Source organism: Plasmodium sp. gorilla clade G2 (genome assembly GCF_900097015.1).
Source record: "Plasmodium sp. gorilla clade G2 genome assembly, chromosome: 11".
Taxonomy (NCBI): domain Eukaryota; phylum Apicomplexa; class Aconoidasida; order Haemosporida; family Plasmodiidae; genus Plasmodium; species Plasmodium adleri (nom. inval.).
Window position 1 is genome coordinate 1,689,769 of NC_041703.1, and position 17,291 is coordinate 1,707,059.

At 17.5% G+C, this 17,291-nt stretch overlaps 6 protein-coding genes across 6 annotated transcripts; 2 read left to right on the forward strand and 4 right to left on the reverse strand.

Moving 5' to 3' along the window:
- Positions 1-14: 14 nt before the first annotated feature.
- PADL01_1144300 (conserved Plasmodium protein, unknown function) lies at positions 15-1,369 on the reverse strand (the record flags this gene model as incomplete). The annotated part of the gene is made up of 8 exons (XM_028682925.1): positions 15-37; positions 149-218; positions 330-422; positions 602-632; positions 729-753; positions 853-947; positions 1,074-1,135; positions 1,244-1,369. The coding sequence occupies 8 exons, from the start codon at positions 1,367-1,369 to the stop codon at positions 15-17; spliced, it is 525 nt and encodes a 174-aa protein (XP_028539154.1).
- Positions 1,370-1,882: 513 nt separating this feature from the next.
- Positions 1,883-2,527, reverse strand: PADL01_1144400 (conserved Plasmodium protein, unknown function; the record flags this gene model as incomplete). Its single annotated transcript, XM_028682927.1, has 2 exons — positions 1,883-1,985; positions 2,133-2,527. The coding sequence occupies 2 exons, from the start codon at positions 2,525-2,527 to the stop codon at positions 1,883-1,885; spliced, it is 498 nt and encodes a 165-aa protein (XP_028539155.1).
- Positions 2,528-3,991: 1,464 nt separating this feature from the next.
- On the reverse strand, positions 3,992-4,807 carry PADL01_1144500 (conserved Plasmodium protein, unknown function; the record flags this gene model as incomplete). Its single annotated transcript, XM_028682928.1, has 2 exons — positions 3,992-4,016; positions 4,110-4,807. 2 exons carry the CDS (start codon positions 4,805-4,807, stop codon positions 3,992-3,994), a joined length of 723 nt encoding a protein of 240 aa, XP_028539156.1.
- A 1,300-nt stretch (positions 4,808-6,107) lies between these two features.
- PADL01_1144600 (leucine-rich repeat protein) lies at positions 6,108-7,025 on the forward strand (the record flags this gene model as incomplete). The annotated part of the gene is made up of 1 exon (XM_028682929.1): positions 6,108-7,025. One exon carries the CDS (start codon positions 6,108-6,110, stop codon positions 7,023-7,025), a length of 918 nt encoding a protein of 305 aa, XP_028539157.1.
- Positions 7,026-9,342: 2,317 nt separating this feature from the next.
- On the forward strand, positions 9,343-13,110 carry PADL01_1144700 (CCAAT-box DNA binding protein subunit B; the record flags this gene model as incomplete). The annotated part of the gene is made up of 4 exons (XM_028682930.1): positions 9,343-12,312; positions 12,500-12,575; positions 12,681-12,733; positions 12,856-13,110. 4 exons carry the CDS (start codon positions 9,343-9,345, stop codon positions 13,108-13,110), a joined length of 3,354 nt encoding a protein of 1,117 aa, XP_028539158.1.
- A 531-nt stretch (positions 13,111-13,641) lies between these two features.
- PADL01_1144800 (kinesin-like protein, putative) lies at positions 13,642-16,997 on the reverse strand (the record flags this gene model as incomplete). Its single annotated transcript, XM_028682931.1, has 9 exons — positions 13,642-15,036; positions 15,172-15,376; positions 15,577-15,645; positions 15,741-15,856; positions 15,948-15,995; positions 16,099-16,202; positions 16,306-16,363; positions 16,443-16,597; positions 16,745-16,997. The coding sequence occupies 9 exons, from the start codon at positions 16,995-16,997 to the stop codon at positions 13,642-13,644; spliced, it is 2,403 nt and encodes an 800-aa protein (XP_028539159.1).
- Between the last annotated feature and the right edge of the window lie 294 nt (positions 16,998-17,291).

The following is a 17,291-nucleotide window of genomic DNA, read 5'->3' on the forward strand; positions in this document are numbered from 1 at the left end:
AAATATGTGTATTTTTATGATTCAGTCTTAATAAGGACTGGAAAGAAGAAATAAATAAATAAATATATATATATATATATATATATATATGTACATATTTACCTTATGTTTATTTATTTATTTATTTATTATTTTTTTTAATTATAACCGTTTGGGAGATTTTCAAGGTCATCTTCAGTTATGTTAATAGAAACTTCATCCGAATTATTGTTTATAATCTATATATAATTGTATATAAATATTAAAATGTATGATATATCAACATATAAGATATATAAATATATATTTATATTTATTTCTTTGTTTAATCATCGTATTATTCCTTTTACATTATTTTGTTCCTCTTCCAATGTTTTGTTGTCGTTTTCGTTTCTGAGTTCACCCTTATTGAGACAAAGAATTTGTTTGGTTAAATATAACCACTATGAAAAAAATAAAAAATAAGTAAAATATATATAATGTGATTTATTATATGATTAAGGAGGTAATAATATTATAGTCACCATAAGGGCACATACATAAATATATATATACATATATATATATGTGTGCTTTAGTTAAATTTCCTTTTTTTTTTTTTTTTTTTTTTTTTTTTTGTTACCCAATTATTTATTGATTCCTCCGTATCGGAACTACATTTCCAGAAAGAAGAAAAAAATATATATTTCAAATTAAATTATTAAATTGTATATCCTTAAAATTACAAATATACATTTTTGAATTATTACCAAAGTATTACTGAATCATCATTAACTGTTAAAAGTAAATATATATATATATATATAATATGATATTTATAATAACTAGCTGTTTTTACTTTTTTTTTTTTTTTTTTTTTTTTTTTTAACTTACCAATATTTAATGTCAAACATTCCACGTCTGTTGATAAAATTACAATGGGGGTTATGATATCATTTAAAGAAATCTTTTCAAAGAATTTGGATCCCCTACATATATATATATATATATATATATATATATATATATATATATATATTTATCATTGTGTAACATATATATTGATAATATATTTTGAGAAAAAAGTAGATATTTTAAAATTTATAATTTTTTACTTAAATAATTCTAAGGCATCATTTTTTAATATAGCTGATACGGTGACATATTCGTTATAGTCCTAAATATATATATATGTGATTTATATATAAATATAATATTTAGTCATACCATAAAATAATCACATATATATATATATATAGTGTATATTTTATTTTTTTATGGGGACTTTTTTTTTATGATATTTCAAAATGCCTCTGTGTGTGTTGTCACAATATTTATAATCCTTATGTGTTAAGCAAAGGGAGAAGGACAAAATTAAAAAAATGGAGAAACAAAAAATTAAACACTTCATTTTTAAGTACATATAAAATATATATATATATATATATATATATATAATATTTATTACATTTGGATGTTCTAATTTTCTTTTTTTTTTATTATTATATTAATATATAAAAGAATTTTACTATATATACTTATATTTTTTTTTACTTTTTGTTTGTTTGAAAGTATAATCTCTTAAAATGTCCTACGTTTTACTATATAGAAATGAACAAAGAGTCCAAATATTTTACGACATCGTAAGAAAATTTCTGAATAAATATAAATTGTATATACACGATTATTTATTTTTTAAAAAAAAGATAAGGTTATATCTATTATTTTTTTGCGGAATGAATTATAATATGAAGTTTTAAAAAGTATCAACAGAAAAAAAAAAAAAGAAAGAAAAAAAAATAAAGAAAAAAAAAAAGCAAAAGACTAAAAAAAAAATAAAATAAAAGAATATAATAAAAGAATGAAATAATGTATGAATTAAAAAAATTAAAACGGTTTAAAAATATAAACTATTAAAAAAATTTTATGACAAGCTAAATATTATTATAAAGGCAATTAATAAAATAATAAGGACAACGTTACATATCAATTGGACCGTTGTACACACAAAGCACTGCCTGATATTGCTATAAAATATGGAAATAATAATATAAATAAATAAATAAATATATATATATATATATATATTAATTTTTATGTTTTTATGTTTTTATTTTTTTATTTTATTTTATTTTATTTTATTTCATTTTATTTTATTTCATTTTTGTGATTACTTGATTAGGAAAAAACGCCTAATTCTTTGAGAAAAAGTATATTCTATATCATCATGCAACAAATTTTGTGTCATATTATTATCAATATAAGAATATGGTGAAGGGTTAATTAACCTTTGTGTATAATTTTCTCTAATATCTGAATCATTATAAGTTCTATCATGTATGTTTTGAAAATTATTAATTTCATAATAACATTGTTTAGAGTATTCTCTATCTTTATCAATTTGTAGTTGTCTATAAATTTCTTCATTTTTTTTTTTTTCATTTAATAATTCTTCTGTTTTCTGTTTCTCTATTAATTCATTTTCTTTTATTATTCTTTCCTCATAATTTTTTTTATGCATCTTTCTATACTCTGAGAGAGTATCACCGTTCATAATATTATCACTCATTTTGATATGGTTTTGAAGAGTTAAAAAAAAAAAAATAAAATAAAATAAAATAATTACAAAATTAACAATATGTTATATATTTATATATATGTTATATATGTATTGTAGTGTGTACATATATACATATATATATATATATATATATATATACGTAATATTTTGTACATATTTTTAGGGTACTTTAAAAAGAACTAGTGGTTTTTATTTTTGTCGTACCAACATGTTTATTTGTAAATAAAAAAAGAAATAATGCATATAATATATATATATATATATATATATATAATAATAATAATAAATCGGATATGTTAACATATATATATTTTTTTTGTTCTATATATATATATATATATATATATATATTATATAGGTACAATTTAAAAATCACAAGTTAAGAATTATTTTCTGAACGTTTCATAATTAAAAATAAAATTTTATAAGAAATTAAAAAAAAAGAAAAATAAATAAAACAAAAGAAAAGAAAAAAAAAAAAAATCGAATCAACAAACAAACAAATATTATACAAATAAATGTAGTGGTTATATATATAACAATTTTTATAGAAAAAAAAAAAAAAAAAAAAAAAATTAAAAGTATATAATAAAAATGTACAATTATATATATAATATATATATATTATTTATATAACTGTTTTAAAATAATGTTAGTTCCCTTTTTTCTTATTTTAAGAATAAAAAAAAAAAAGAAAAAAAGAATTATATTTTTTATAAATATGGAATTCAAAATATGATGAATATATGTAATATTTTTTTTTTTTTTTTTTTCCTTATATTTAGGCTTTTTTTTTACAAATTATATGTATATAAAATAATTTCTATATGAATTTTCTACTTGGCGTTAAAATGAAGATTCACACATATAATACATATATATATATATATATATATATATATATATATATATATATATATATATAATATTTTTATATTAATGAAATTAAAAAAAAAAAAAAAAAAAAAAAAAAAAAATTAACAATAGGGAAATTTATTTATTAATAAGTGTATATAATGGAAGTAGAATTAAAATATTATTTAATAAAACATGAAACAAAAAATAATATATATTATAGAAGTCACAATAAATTAGTTAGCACATCAAGGTTGAGAGTAAAAAAAAAATATGTATATATATATGTATATGTAACAACGTTATAAAAATATGAATATATATTTTTGTAGAAGAAAACACGATAAAGGTGTATTTTTATATAAAGTTGGAAGTTTTTTTTTTTTTTTTTAAGAAACCGATATAATGGTAAACACAAAAAGGATATATATAAATATATATTATATTTACACAAGGAAATATACATATTTTATTTTGTTGCTTGTATATATTAATACATATAACTCTTTTTCTATAAATTATAAATATTGAACAATATATGTGTATTTTTTTTTTTTTTTTTTTAGTTTCCATTTTGTAATTATATTCGTTTGATCCTTATATTTTACGCAGCCTATCCCCCCTAAAAAGATAAATAAATAAAAAAGTATATATATATATATATATATTTATGTATATTTTTTTTTTTTTTTTTTTTTTTCTTTGTGGTATGCACCTAATATATTCATTTGTATGTTCCGTTATTGTATTCGTTGAATTTTTTTTTCTTTTTGTATTTTCCTTTTCCTTTTCCATTTCTTTCTCCTTTTCTTTCTCTTTTTCCATCTCCTTTTCGTTCTCCCTTTCTTTTTCTTTTTTTGATTTCCTTTTTTCGTTTATAATTAAATTTTGGTTTTCTTGCAAATTAAAGTGGTCATATGTTAAATCAATATACGGTTCCACATATTTATCTGTAGACTTATTTATATTTATCATTTGATCTTCTTCATTTTTAGAAGCATTATATGTATCATCTTGTTGTTGATCGGTTTGTTTTTTTCTTCTTCCTTTATAATATTTATCATCAATTTGTTTATCTTCTCCTTTATTATTTTCTGTTTTTTTTTTTTGAGATGTTTTTTTCCTTATTACCTTTTGATTAACAGAATATATGTTCTGTTTGTTTTTTTTATATATATGAAGATATAATAAAAATAATATAGAGAATATTATCACAATATGTATGATTACAAAATAAAAAAAGTCATTTGGATTTTGTCTTATTTTATACCACTTATCAAACCACTTATTAAAATAAATAGATATGATTTTTATTATATCAAATAGTTTTTCATATATAAATGAAAATAAATTTGTAAGAAAATTCTGTATTACATTTTCTTGGTTTAATTTGTTTTTTGAATTATTTTCCATCTTAAAAGGAACTAATAAAATTGTAGTTTGTATTTTTAAAAGTTACAAAAAAGTAGAACGCGTATGTATATACATAAAAATAAATAAATAAATATATATATATATATCAAACGTCTATTTAAAATATATACGTTTAATTATGGAAGGGTGTACTACACAATAAGATTATATGATGAAGGATTAATAATAAAATATATAAATTTTCTTTTTTCTTGAAAATGTTGTAGAGATTAATATAAAAGGTATATTATTTATATAAGTTTAAAACGTAGGGCATGACAAATGCAGATATATACAAATATTTTAACATGAATATTTATATATATATATATATATGTATATTTATTTTTATTTATTTTTTTTTTAAGTTTGCTCTACAATGCATGCTCATTTAACAAGGCACGATTTAAAAAAAAAGAAAAAACAAAAAAACAAAACAAAACAAACAGATAAGATAAATAAAAGAATGGATATATAATTAATGAGATATTATAATTTTTATTATACATATAAATAAAATAGTTACATTTAAAAATTACCAAAAGAATAAATATTTGTATATACTACAAGTTGTCTTTTTTAAAGGGTTAAAAGGAAATATATATATATATATATATATATTTTTCAATTTATATGACATATGTATGTATATTATGAGATAAAAATGAATGACATTCATATATACGAATATGTGAGAATTTAAATTATTTTAACATGAGGAATAAAGAGGTAAATTTATAACCTCAACAACTGGACCTTATTAAAAATAAATATATATAAATATATATATATATATATATATTTCTTTGTGTGCGTAATAATGAACAGCGTTTTGTCTTAATCTTTTATTCTTACAATATAATATATATTAATATATTTATATATAGGAAGAAATGTCTACACATATGTATATATTAATTTTGTCTATATAATTAAATATGCTATATTTAATGCATCCATATGTATATATTTTATCATTAAATATAACAAGGAGAGACACTTATGTTTATATAATAATTTTAAAATTTAAGGAAAATTTTAAATGATTTGTATTAATAAGTCTTTGAAAAATAATTTTGTACCTTTAAATATTTACTGGTTTTTTTTTTTTTTTTTTTTTTTTTTAATCCTTTAAAATGTAGTCGTATAATTTTTATTATATGAATAAAAAAAAAATAAGGGAATGTATATAATATAATATAAGAAAATGGAATAATATATATATTATACATATAAATATATATATATATATATATTTTTTTTTTTTTCTTCTTTTTGATGTAAGGTTTAGAGTTTAAATATGGCAGAAAATAATGTAGATGATATAAATTTAGAATGTGAAAATGAGAAGGAAAATAATATTTTACCAGAAAAAAGATTAGTTGATAATATTAAAGAAAAGAATATAGATGAAATAAAAAAGAAAGAAAATGATAATAAAGAAAAGAATATTATGTTTCATATAAAGAATGGTTTGTGTGATTTAGAGAAGACTTTAAAGGGTGATGGGTATGCATATAGTAATTTGACATGTATAAAAAAAGATATTGATTTTATACCTAAGAGTATTATTAAATATATACATTTAAAATATATAAATTTATCTCATAATAATATAAAAGATTTCGTATATTTATATGTTTTACCTGATATAATATTTCTTGATGTATCATATAATATGTTAAAAGAAATAGTAGAATTAAAAAAAGATCATTTAAAAAATTGTATATATATAAATTTATCACATAATTTAATTTCACATATGAATAATATATTTTTAAATAATCTTGTTGAATTTAATATATCATATAATAGTATAAATAATATAAATATATATTTATCTAATACTATAAAGATATTAAATTTATCTAATAATAATATTAAAAATATAAATTTTAAAAATACATTAAATAATTTATTAGATTTAGATATTTCTTCTAATCCAATAGAAAACTTAGACTTTTATACATACATACCAAATTTAATTGTTTTAAGAATAAATGATAATACAACCATATCTATGGATAAGTTAAAGAATATTAATAATTTTAAATCCTTACAATCATTATTTATGGAAAATTATTTATACTTTAAAGATATATCATATAAGGAAGTCAAACAAATACTATTACAAAATTCAAAGGATATTCATTTGTTATCATTCAATGGAAATCATTTATATAAAAAAACAGATCCAATTGAACAAGCGACAGAATGAACTCAAGGTTAAACAAAGAAATAGATATATAAACATATATACATATATATATATATATATATAAATACATTTATTTATACAAAACATCATAATGAGAATAATTATAAACAAATAAAACATCTTGTGTATTTTTTTTTTTTTTTTTTAATAAATGATAAGGGAGAAAGAAAAGAAAAGGAAAGTGCACTACTTTGTTCATTATTAATAGCTTTAAGTATATATAAATATTTATAATAATGTTTTTTCATATTTCTATATGATATTTATTATATGAAATAAAAATATATATATATATTATATATATATATTATATATATATATATATATATATATTTTTTTTTTGTTCCTTTTTAAAAAAAAAAAAATATCTGTAACATATATTTTTATTTTTTATTTTTTGTTGTTTTTTTTTTTTTTTTATTTATTTATTTATTTTTTTTTTTTGTATGTTAAAATAAATAAAAACAGAAACAAATATGCACGAAATAATTTTTGATTTATTATAATATATAATATTTATATATATTTATATACATATATACACATGTATATAATATATATAATATATATATATATATATATATATTATATTCACATACGTGTGTAAAAAAATTTAGAATGATTTTAATAATTTTTTGTTCATTGATCTATTTTATATTTTTAGAAAAACTAAATAAAAAAAAAATTTTCTACCACTTTTTATAAGCAAAAAAAAAAAAAAAAAGAAAAAAAAAGAAGAAAAAAAAATGTACATAAAACACATTTTTGTTCTGTTTCTTTTTTTTTGTTTTTTTTTTCTTTTATTTGAATAATATTTTCTTGAAATATTTAAAAAGCAAATAGAAGAAAAAAAAAAAAAAAAAAAAAAAAATTCGAATTAAATTAATATATACATATATATATATATATATATATAAATTATAATAAAACCAAACAAACATGAAAAACCAAATGTGACCATATAAAGAAAAAAAAAAAATAAAATAATAATAAATAAAAATAAAAAAACAGTAATAAAAGTAATAATAAAAAAAATTATAATGTTAAAATTTTAAATATTTATAACAAATAAAAAATGAGGGAAAATGATAAAAAAAAAAAAAATAAAATAAGAAAATAAAATAACAAAATAACAAAAATATTATAAGAACAAATATATATATATATATATATATATATAAGTACATAAATTTTTATATATATATAAAAACAAAACCAAGAATGCATCTATATATATAACATATATTATATTTAAATAATAAGCTAAAGGACTATAATGGAGGCACCTAAAAAAAAGTACTAATTTAATAAATATATAAAATAAAAACACCAAAAATAAAATAATAATAACATATATATAAACATCAAACGAAAATATAATTAACAGTATATATAGAAAATGATATCATAAAAAAAAAAAAAAAAAAAAGAAGATATGTATATATAATATAATACACATTTATGTATATATATATATGTATATATTTATATATATTTATATTTTATTTAGTATATATAATATCATAAAAAGAATATTATAATTAATAATAATAATAATAATAATAAAATTTTCATATAAAATTAATTTCCTTTATTTTTTTATATTCTTTTACATTTTTTTTTTTTTCCTAGTTATATATTACATTATGTTTTTTTTTTTTTTCTTTTTCTTTTAAAGATAAAGTGTTATCTTTTAAAATAATTTATGAACCTCTTAATTAATTGAAAATTTTTATGTGAATTTTTTTTTTTTTCTCATATGTATAATATGAAAGTAAATTAAATACATACTTTTATAATATACACAATGGATATTTACTTCATTATATTTTAGTTTATTTTTTTTTTTTTTTATGTCTGTTCTTTTTTTTTTTCCTTTCCTTTGTTTGATAGTAAAATTGTAATGAATACTTTGTTATTTTATTTGTTTTTTTTTGTTTTATAATTTGTATTGTCTTTGTTTTTTTTTTTTTTTTGTTTTATAATTTGTATTGTTTTTGTTTTTTTTTTTTTTTTAATTATATATGTCCATATATAATTTTTTACAAGCTTGATATATGCTCTTTACATCTTTCTAAATTATCTTAATGTTCTATTTATATATTCTTATAACCTATAAAATTTTTTTTTTTGTTGTTTCTTTTTTTTTTTGAATATTCTTCAAGTATTTTATAACCATTAATATATTTTCTTACAGTCTTGTTAATTTGTTTATTTATTGTTATTATTTTTATCATCATTATATTTTTATTTTTTTATTTTTTTATTTTATTTTATTTTTTTTTTTTTTTTGTTACATGTTCATTTATATTTTAAGATGTCAAGTAATATAGAGTCTAACAATTCTTTAAACGATGAGGATGATAATAAAACATTAAATATAAACAGGGACAATAATTTGATTGAATCGAATGATAATGTATATAGTTTAGGTGAATATAAGAACGAGTTAAATGAAGCTGATTGTAGTGATAATATAAAAACTGAAAAAGAAGTTAGTAATATATATAATGATGATGAAAAGAATGATATTGAATATATGAATAACATATGTAATAAAAATGAAAATTTAGAAGAAAAAACTAATGTTTTAAAAGATACAGGTGTAGATGTACCATTCTGTTATAATAATAATTCAAATAATGGAACTCATCATTGTGATAATGAAGATGATGAAGAAGATAATGATTATATAAATAACAGTGAAACACGTAAGAATGGTAATGATAGTGATATTGATTATGTTAGTAATTTCTCTTCTATGGATCCTGATAAAAATTGTAATAGAAGTAATTCCTTTGCATCTAATGGAGATAAAGAATCCAATGATAATAATTTAAATAAAAAGTCTCAGAATGTAAATTATTTAAATACACAAAAAAAAGATTATGAAAAATTGAAAGGTGAGGAATATCCCTTCTCTGGAAATTTTGAAAAAAATGATGAAAATATATCTAATGAGATAAAAGATTCGGTAGATGAAAATATTGAGATATATGAAAATGGTATCAGTGGTATGAATATATTAATTGGTGAAAATGAAAATCATAAGGAAAATATGAAAAATATGGAAAAAAAGGAAATTAATGAAAAAAATGAAGTGGAAAAAATAAATGAAGAGAATAATATGAATAATATGGATAATATGGATAATATGAATATTTCTATCAATTATGATAATAATAATAATAATGATGATATATATAAATCAGGTGAAAAAGAAGATTCAAATAAGTTGTATGAACAATATTTAAATGATTCAAAAAATAACGGAGATACATTAAATAATGATAATGTTGATAAATTAAATTCTTATAATTTAAAAGATTTCTTTATAGATAATAATAATAATTATAATGTGAAGGAAGAACAATATTCCAAAGAATGTATAAAAAATATAAATTCGGATGAAAAAATGGATGAAACAAATAAATTAAATAATAATAATGATAATAATAATAATAATAATAATAATATTAAGGATTGTAATTCTAATTATATAAACCCTATTAATAATGAGAATATATCAATAGATCAAGAAAACTATAATAATGATGATGCAAAAATAGATCAGTTGTTGAATAATATACCTAATACAAATGGTTCAAATGGTTCAAATGGTTCAAATGATGCAAATGATGTAAATGAAAAATCACATGAATTTAAAAGAATAGATTTATTAAATACGAATTATAAAAAAAGTGTAATCAATAATGATAATATGAATAATATAAATATTGATAATAATTATAATAATAATAATAGTGGGTTATCTAATAATATGATGTATAGTAACCACATAGGAGACAATACATATCATAATAATATATATAATAATAATAATAATATAAATAATACAATGAATGATCAATTTTTTAACTATCAACATATGAATTACACAAATGATAATAACGATCCATCGTATATTTATTTGAATCAAGATAATATGATCTATGATAATATAAATAAATATAATGTGTCAAATAATCCTGATTATCTCATTAAAGATAATGAAATGATGAATTATAATCAGATGGGTTATATTAACAAGAATGTGAAAGAAGAAAATATGAACAATTTTAATGAGGGTGATTATTATTTTATTAAAGGAAAAATGGGAAATATAGAAAATATGAATAATTTGGAATATATGGAATATAATAATATAATGAATAGTAACAATAACAATAATAGTATTAGTAAGAAGAGAAGATCTAAAAAGAAAGATAATGTTGTTAAAGAGGATATAAAGACAGAAAATAAATTATATGAAATGAAAGATGGAAATACAAATAGAAAAAGGAGAAATAGTTATATGAGTGATGAAAAAAGAAAAGAAAGAAAATCAACTATATATGATAATAAAATGATACCAAATAATGATAATAATAATAATAATATTAATGTGGATAATAATTTTATGCATACTAATTATGAATATATAAACAACAACAGCAACAATAATAATAATAATAGTAATAATAATATGTATATATCTAACAATTTAAATAATATGAATTATAAAAACTATACAAATGATGTAGATAACATTTCATATATAAATGAATCCTTAAGTAATAATGATCAACATTATAATATGAATAATTTAATAAATACTAATGGTGATAATCTTTATGGTATGAATAATATGAATATGGGATATTTAAAAAATCATACAAATGAGGATACAAACATAGAACAAGGTGAAGCATATCATAATAATATTAATCAAGCATATGATAGTCAAAATAATAATAATAATAATACGACAAATGGTACTACTACTACTAATAATAATAATAATAGTAATAATAATAATAATAATAATAATAATAATAATAATAATAATAGTAGTAGTAATAATAATAATTCATATAATATTAGTAACGTTATTAGTAAAGGGGGGAACGGTAATGAGAACCAACAAAATTATAATTTCAATGAAATTAATAATAATATGAATGAAAACTCAGATTATGCAAATTTATCAAAAAATACAGAATATGATGGATATGATGAATATGTTAATTTAGGAGATCAAAAAAATGATGATATGTCTGATGACTCAAATTCTTGTGATGAGAAAGGAAATGATAAAAATGGTGATAGTATAGATTCGGCTGATAAAAAAAAAGGATCAAAAAGTGATAGTGAAACATTATTACCAATAGCTAACATTAGTAGAATTATGAAAAGAATTTTACCTGGATCTGCAAAAGTAGCTAAAGAAAGTAAGGATATTATAAGGGAGTGTGTAACTGAATTTATTCAGTTCCTAACCAGCGAGGTACATGCAAAAAAAAAAAAAAAAAATAATAATAATAAAATGATAAAATGATAAAATGATAAAATGATAAAATGATAAAATGATAAAATGATAAAATGATAAAATGATAAAATGATAAAATGATACATTTGCAAGAGTATATACATATATATGTATATATTTATATTTATTTATTTATTTTATATAGGCTAGTGATAGGTGTACGAGAGAAAAAAGAAAAACCATAAATGGAGAGGATATTTTATATTCTATGGAAAAATTAGGTATATATAATTTTACAATATATGGAAAATATCTCAACAATTATATAACACAGCATATATATATATATATGTATACATATCTTTTAAATTTTATGCACTTTATAGGCTTTAATGATTACATAGAACCATTAACTGAATATCTCAATAAGTGGAAGCAAGTATATATTAAATATACATAAGACATATACATATATATATATTAGTGACTTATGTTAGATTTTATTTATTGTATCATTTAACTGATTTTATATATATATATATATATTTTTCCCCTTTTTAGTTGAAGGAATTAAATAACTCCAATAATTACCATGAAAAAAAATTTGATAATATAAAAAAAACACAGGAATCAAGCGATTTAAATAATAATAATAACAATTCAGTTGAAAATAAGAATGTAGAAGAAAATGTATATACCGAAGAAAATTATCGCATAATGAATAATGTTTATAATGATCAGAATGAGATATTTGAGACTAATATAAATAATATTTACACGAATTCAAATGATTGTGAATATGCAAATGGGGTATAAATAAATCAATATAAAAAATATATATATATGTAATATATATATATATATATATATATATATATATGTATATATCTTTTTGTACTTTGAAAAATTGTTATGTTTTTATACACGACTTTGTAAATTACATTTTGAAACTTATTTTGTACCTTATATTATAAAATAATATAATATATATATATATGGGTAAATCCATAAAATGATATAAGTTTTATGGGTTTTTTTTTTTTTTTTTTTTCCTGTAATATTCCTATAAAGAATTATAAAAAAGTATATTACTTTAATGACACATATTTAATTTTTTCCTCTTCTTATATATTTTTTTAATCCTTAAAGTATTAATCGAAAAAAAAATTATTCAAATTATACTATATAAAATGCTTGTTTTGCTTGGTTTGTGTGATATATATAAGGCAAAAAATAAAAATATATATATATTATTAAGTGGGATATATTTATTATATATGTATTAAACTATATAGATGTGTATTATTATAATATTACATTTTAATGTACAATATATATATATATATTTTACTGATTTATTTTTTGATATATATAGAATATATCTTCATTTATATTTTTGAAATTATGATTAGTATTTAATATATTTTCTCCCTTTTTATAAAAATCATTTATTTTATATGTTTGATTTATATTTGTATAATAATAATTAGATAGATTTAATTTTTTGTTTCCATTTTTTATGACCACACTATATTTATTAAGATAAATATTTCTGAGCATATTTGCAAATTTGTTCATTAAATTAAATAAGTTACTATTCATAGAATTTATTTCTTCAATATATATTTTTTTTTTATTTAATTCTTTTAATTCTAATTGATATAATGTATGAATATCTGAATAAATCCTTTTTATATGATCTTCTTTTTTTGATGAATTTATATATATAGATGAATTAGAAATATTTTCTTGTTCATATAAAATATCATTTTTATTAGGTTCTTTATTTTTGATATGTTTATTATCAACTATTTTTGTTGTATTACTATTAAATGTAGGATGAATATTTTGTGATTTGTTCATTTGAGAATTATTATAAATAAAATTATCATTGTTTATATTGTGATGATGATTATCTTCTTTATTATTATCATTATATATATTATCATTAGATTTTTTTTCATTAACTACATCAGTGGTTACATTATTTGTTTGTGTATTCATTTTGTTATTAAGTTGTTCCGTATTATCATATGAAAATTTTAAAAAATTTGAATGACTCTTTTCTTTTAAATTTTCATTTTCTTCAAAAGGTGAAATTGATAGATCAGTTACAATTTTGTTTGTATCTTTATTTTGATCATTCTGTAAGGTATGCTTTTTTGAATGTAGTATATTATTTAAATATTCCTTATTATATTTTAGTTGTTTTTTTTTCCTTTTTAATATATTCAAAAGATAATTTTTATGTTTTTTTAATTGATCTTTATTTTGTTCTTCAATCTTTATAATTTTAATTAAATTGTTGAAAATAGAATTTTTTTGTTTTATCAAATCATTATATTTTTTTCTGATAAGTAATGTAAAATAATTCAACAGTTTATTAATCATAATATCAGTATGATTATTGATATTTTTCATTTTTATTTTTTTCCCTTTATAATAATATAAATTATTATGAAAAGGATTATTATCGTGATTATTTTTATTTTTGTTATTAATATTATGATATAAATCACAAGTAGAATCATAACTTTCGTAGGAACTTTCTTCAGATGTGTTATTACTCTTTTCAGTTTCTGAATTAGAAGAATATTTCTTATTTTTATTTTTTTTTATTTTCTGTTTTATCATTTTACATCTTTTTGCAAATATCAAGCTATTAATAAAGTCATCTATTTTGTATGTATTCAAATTGAGGCATATCAAAATGTAGTTGAACGAGTTTCCATTCAAGCTATTCTGCAGGGGAAAAAAAATGATATATATATAAATATATTGTATATAGATATGTATCTATATATATATATATATATATATATATATATATATTTATTTGTTTAAATTTATTTGTGTGATTCCTTGCATTTGTATTACCTTGAGTAACCTTGTCAATTTAGAGTCTCTGTAAGGTATATGTATATTTGGAATATTATTCATATTCATTTTTACTTTTTCATTTCCACATATTTTATTTTCCATATTTTTCGTAATTTTATTTTTAGTACTTAATGCCATAATGACCCTATTAAGAATTGATAATGTATTATTTATATTAATCAACTCTTTTTTATTTATCATTCTAAAAAAAAAAAAAAAAAAGTGAATGTAATATAATAATAAAATAATAAAAATATTTTCAGAATGATATATATGAAAAGGTATATATTTTATGTTCTCCTTATTTTATATTAAAGATAAAAATTCAATTTATTTGTTAAATATAAATTTTTATTCATAATCATGTGTTTTTCCTTTTTTTTTTTTTTTTCTATTTTTAACTCAATATCGTTAAATTTTTCAGATCCAGCTAAATCGATAAAATTGATCTGTGAAATTAATTCTTTTTCTCTACGGGGGCAAGGAAAAAAAAAAAAAAAAAAAAAAAAAAGAAATATACATATATAGTACATATATATATGTGTGATATGTGTTTGGTTATTTACTTAATATTTTTATGCTGATAAACTGTCAACAAACAATGAGATCTAGAGGACACACGATTTTTTTTTGTAGAATAAGTTTTTCTATATTTGAAGCATAAGTCGATTATTTCTTTGACCTGCGAAAGATACATATTAACAAATGTAACAGAAGTATTGTGTGTATTATATGTATATATATATTTTTTTTTTATTTTATTTTTTTTATACATCTTCAATATTTTTTATTGGTAAGAGTGTTATATTCTCTACAAAGGTCTAATATATATAAAAATGAACAATAAAAAGAATAATATAATATATATATAGATATATATGTGTGTATTTTATTTTGTGATTATATAATGATTTCCATATTAACATTTCCTTTTTCATCCTCTCTTATTATATTATCATGAAATTGAGAATAATAAGTTATAGTATCATTAGTAGTTGTTGATATGTGATATAATTGAAATAATTTCCCTATTATGATAAATAAAAAAAAAAAAAAAAAAAAAAACATGAGTAAATAATATATTTTAAAAGGGTAATTATATATATATATATATATATTTTTATGTTTAACCTAGGTCTCTTATTTTTTCTAGATATATTTCAACAACCGATATGGATATTTCAGTGTCCTGAAGAGATACAAAATATATAAATGTATATTATTTTTCTAATTATCATAACAGTTGTATGATATTTTGTGTTACACACTTTATTTATATTTTTTAAATCAAAAAGATATTTCAAGGAATAGTATATTAATCCGTAATTCTGATTTTCTTCTCCTATATTTCTATCACCATATAAAGTATATGTTTTACCACTATTTGTATTACCATATGCTAATATTGAACTATTATATCCATCTTCAAAAATGAAAAATATACATATATACGTACGATAAAAAAAAAAAATATATATATATATATTTATATATATGTATATATAATTATATTGATTAACCTTTTTCTTTATACTTGTTCATTTTTATATGTCTTTTTTTTTCTTCTTACTCATAAAATTGTTTATAAGATTTTTTCCAAGGACATCAAATATCTCATTTTGTTTTACATGTATATCAAATATATGATTGAAGTTGAATGTCTTGGTTTTCAATTCATTCATATCATTATAGCTTTTTTTTTTCTCATATAAATGTAACTGATTATTTTGTACTTTATATACTGTACAGTCTTCATTTATCAATTTTATAATATTTTCAACGTTGGGTTTAATTCTAAGAAAAACTTTTATATGTTCATTCATAATGTAGACAGTTCATATAAATATAATAATGATATAATATACAAAAAAAAAAAAAGAAAACACAAGTAAATGAATAATTAAAAAAAAAATATAAATATAAACATATGTATATATTATTGCATACATATGTATTCCTTTTATTTTATTTTTTATTTTTGTCATTCGTATATGTACACATATCGCCGTAGATATGTCTCATGAACGAATATTCCTCATTATGAAGAAAAAAAGAAATTATTTTAAATAAATAAATTATATTACATATATTATATATATATATATATATATATATAT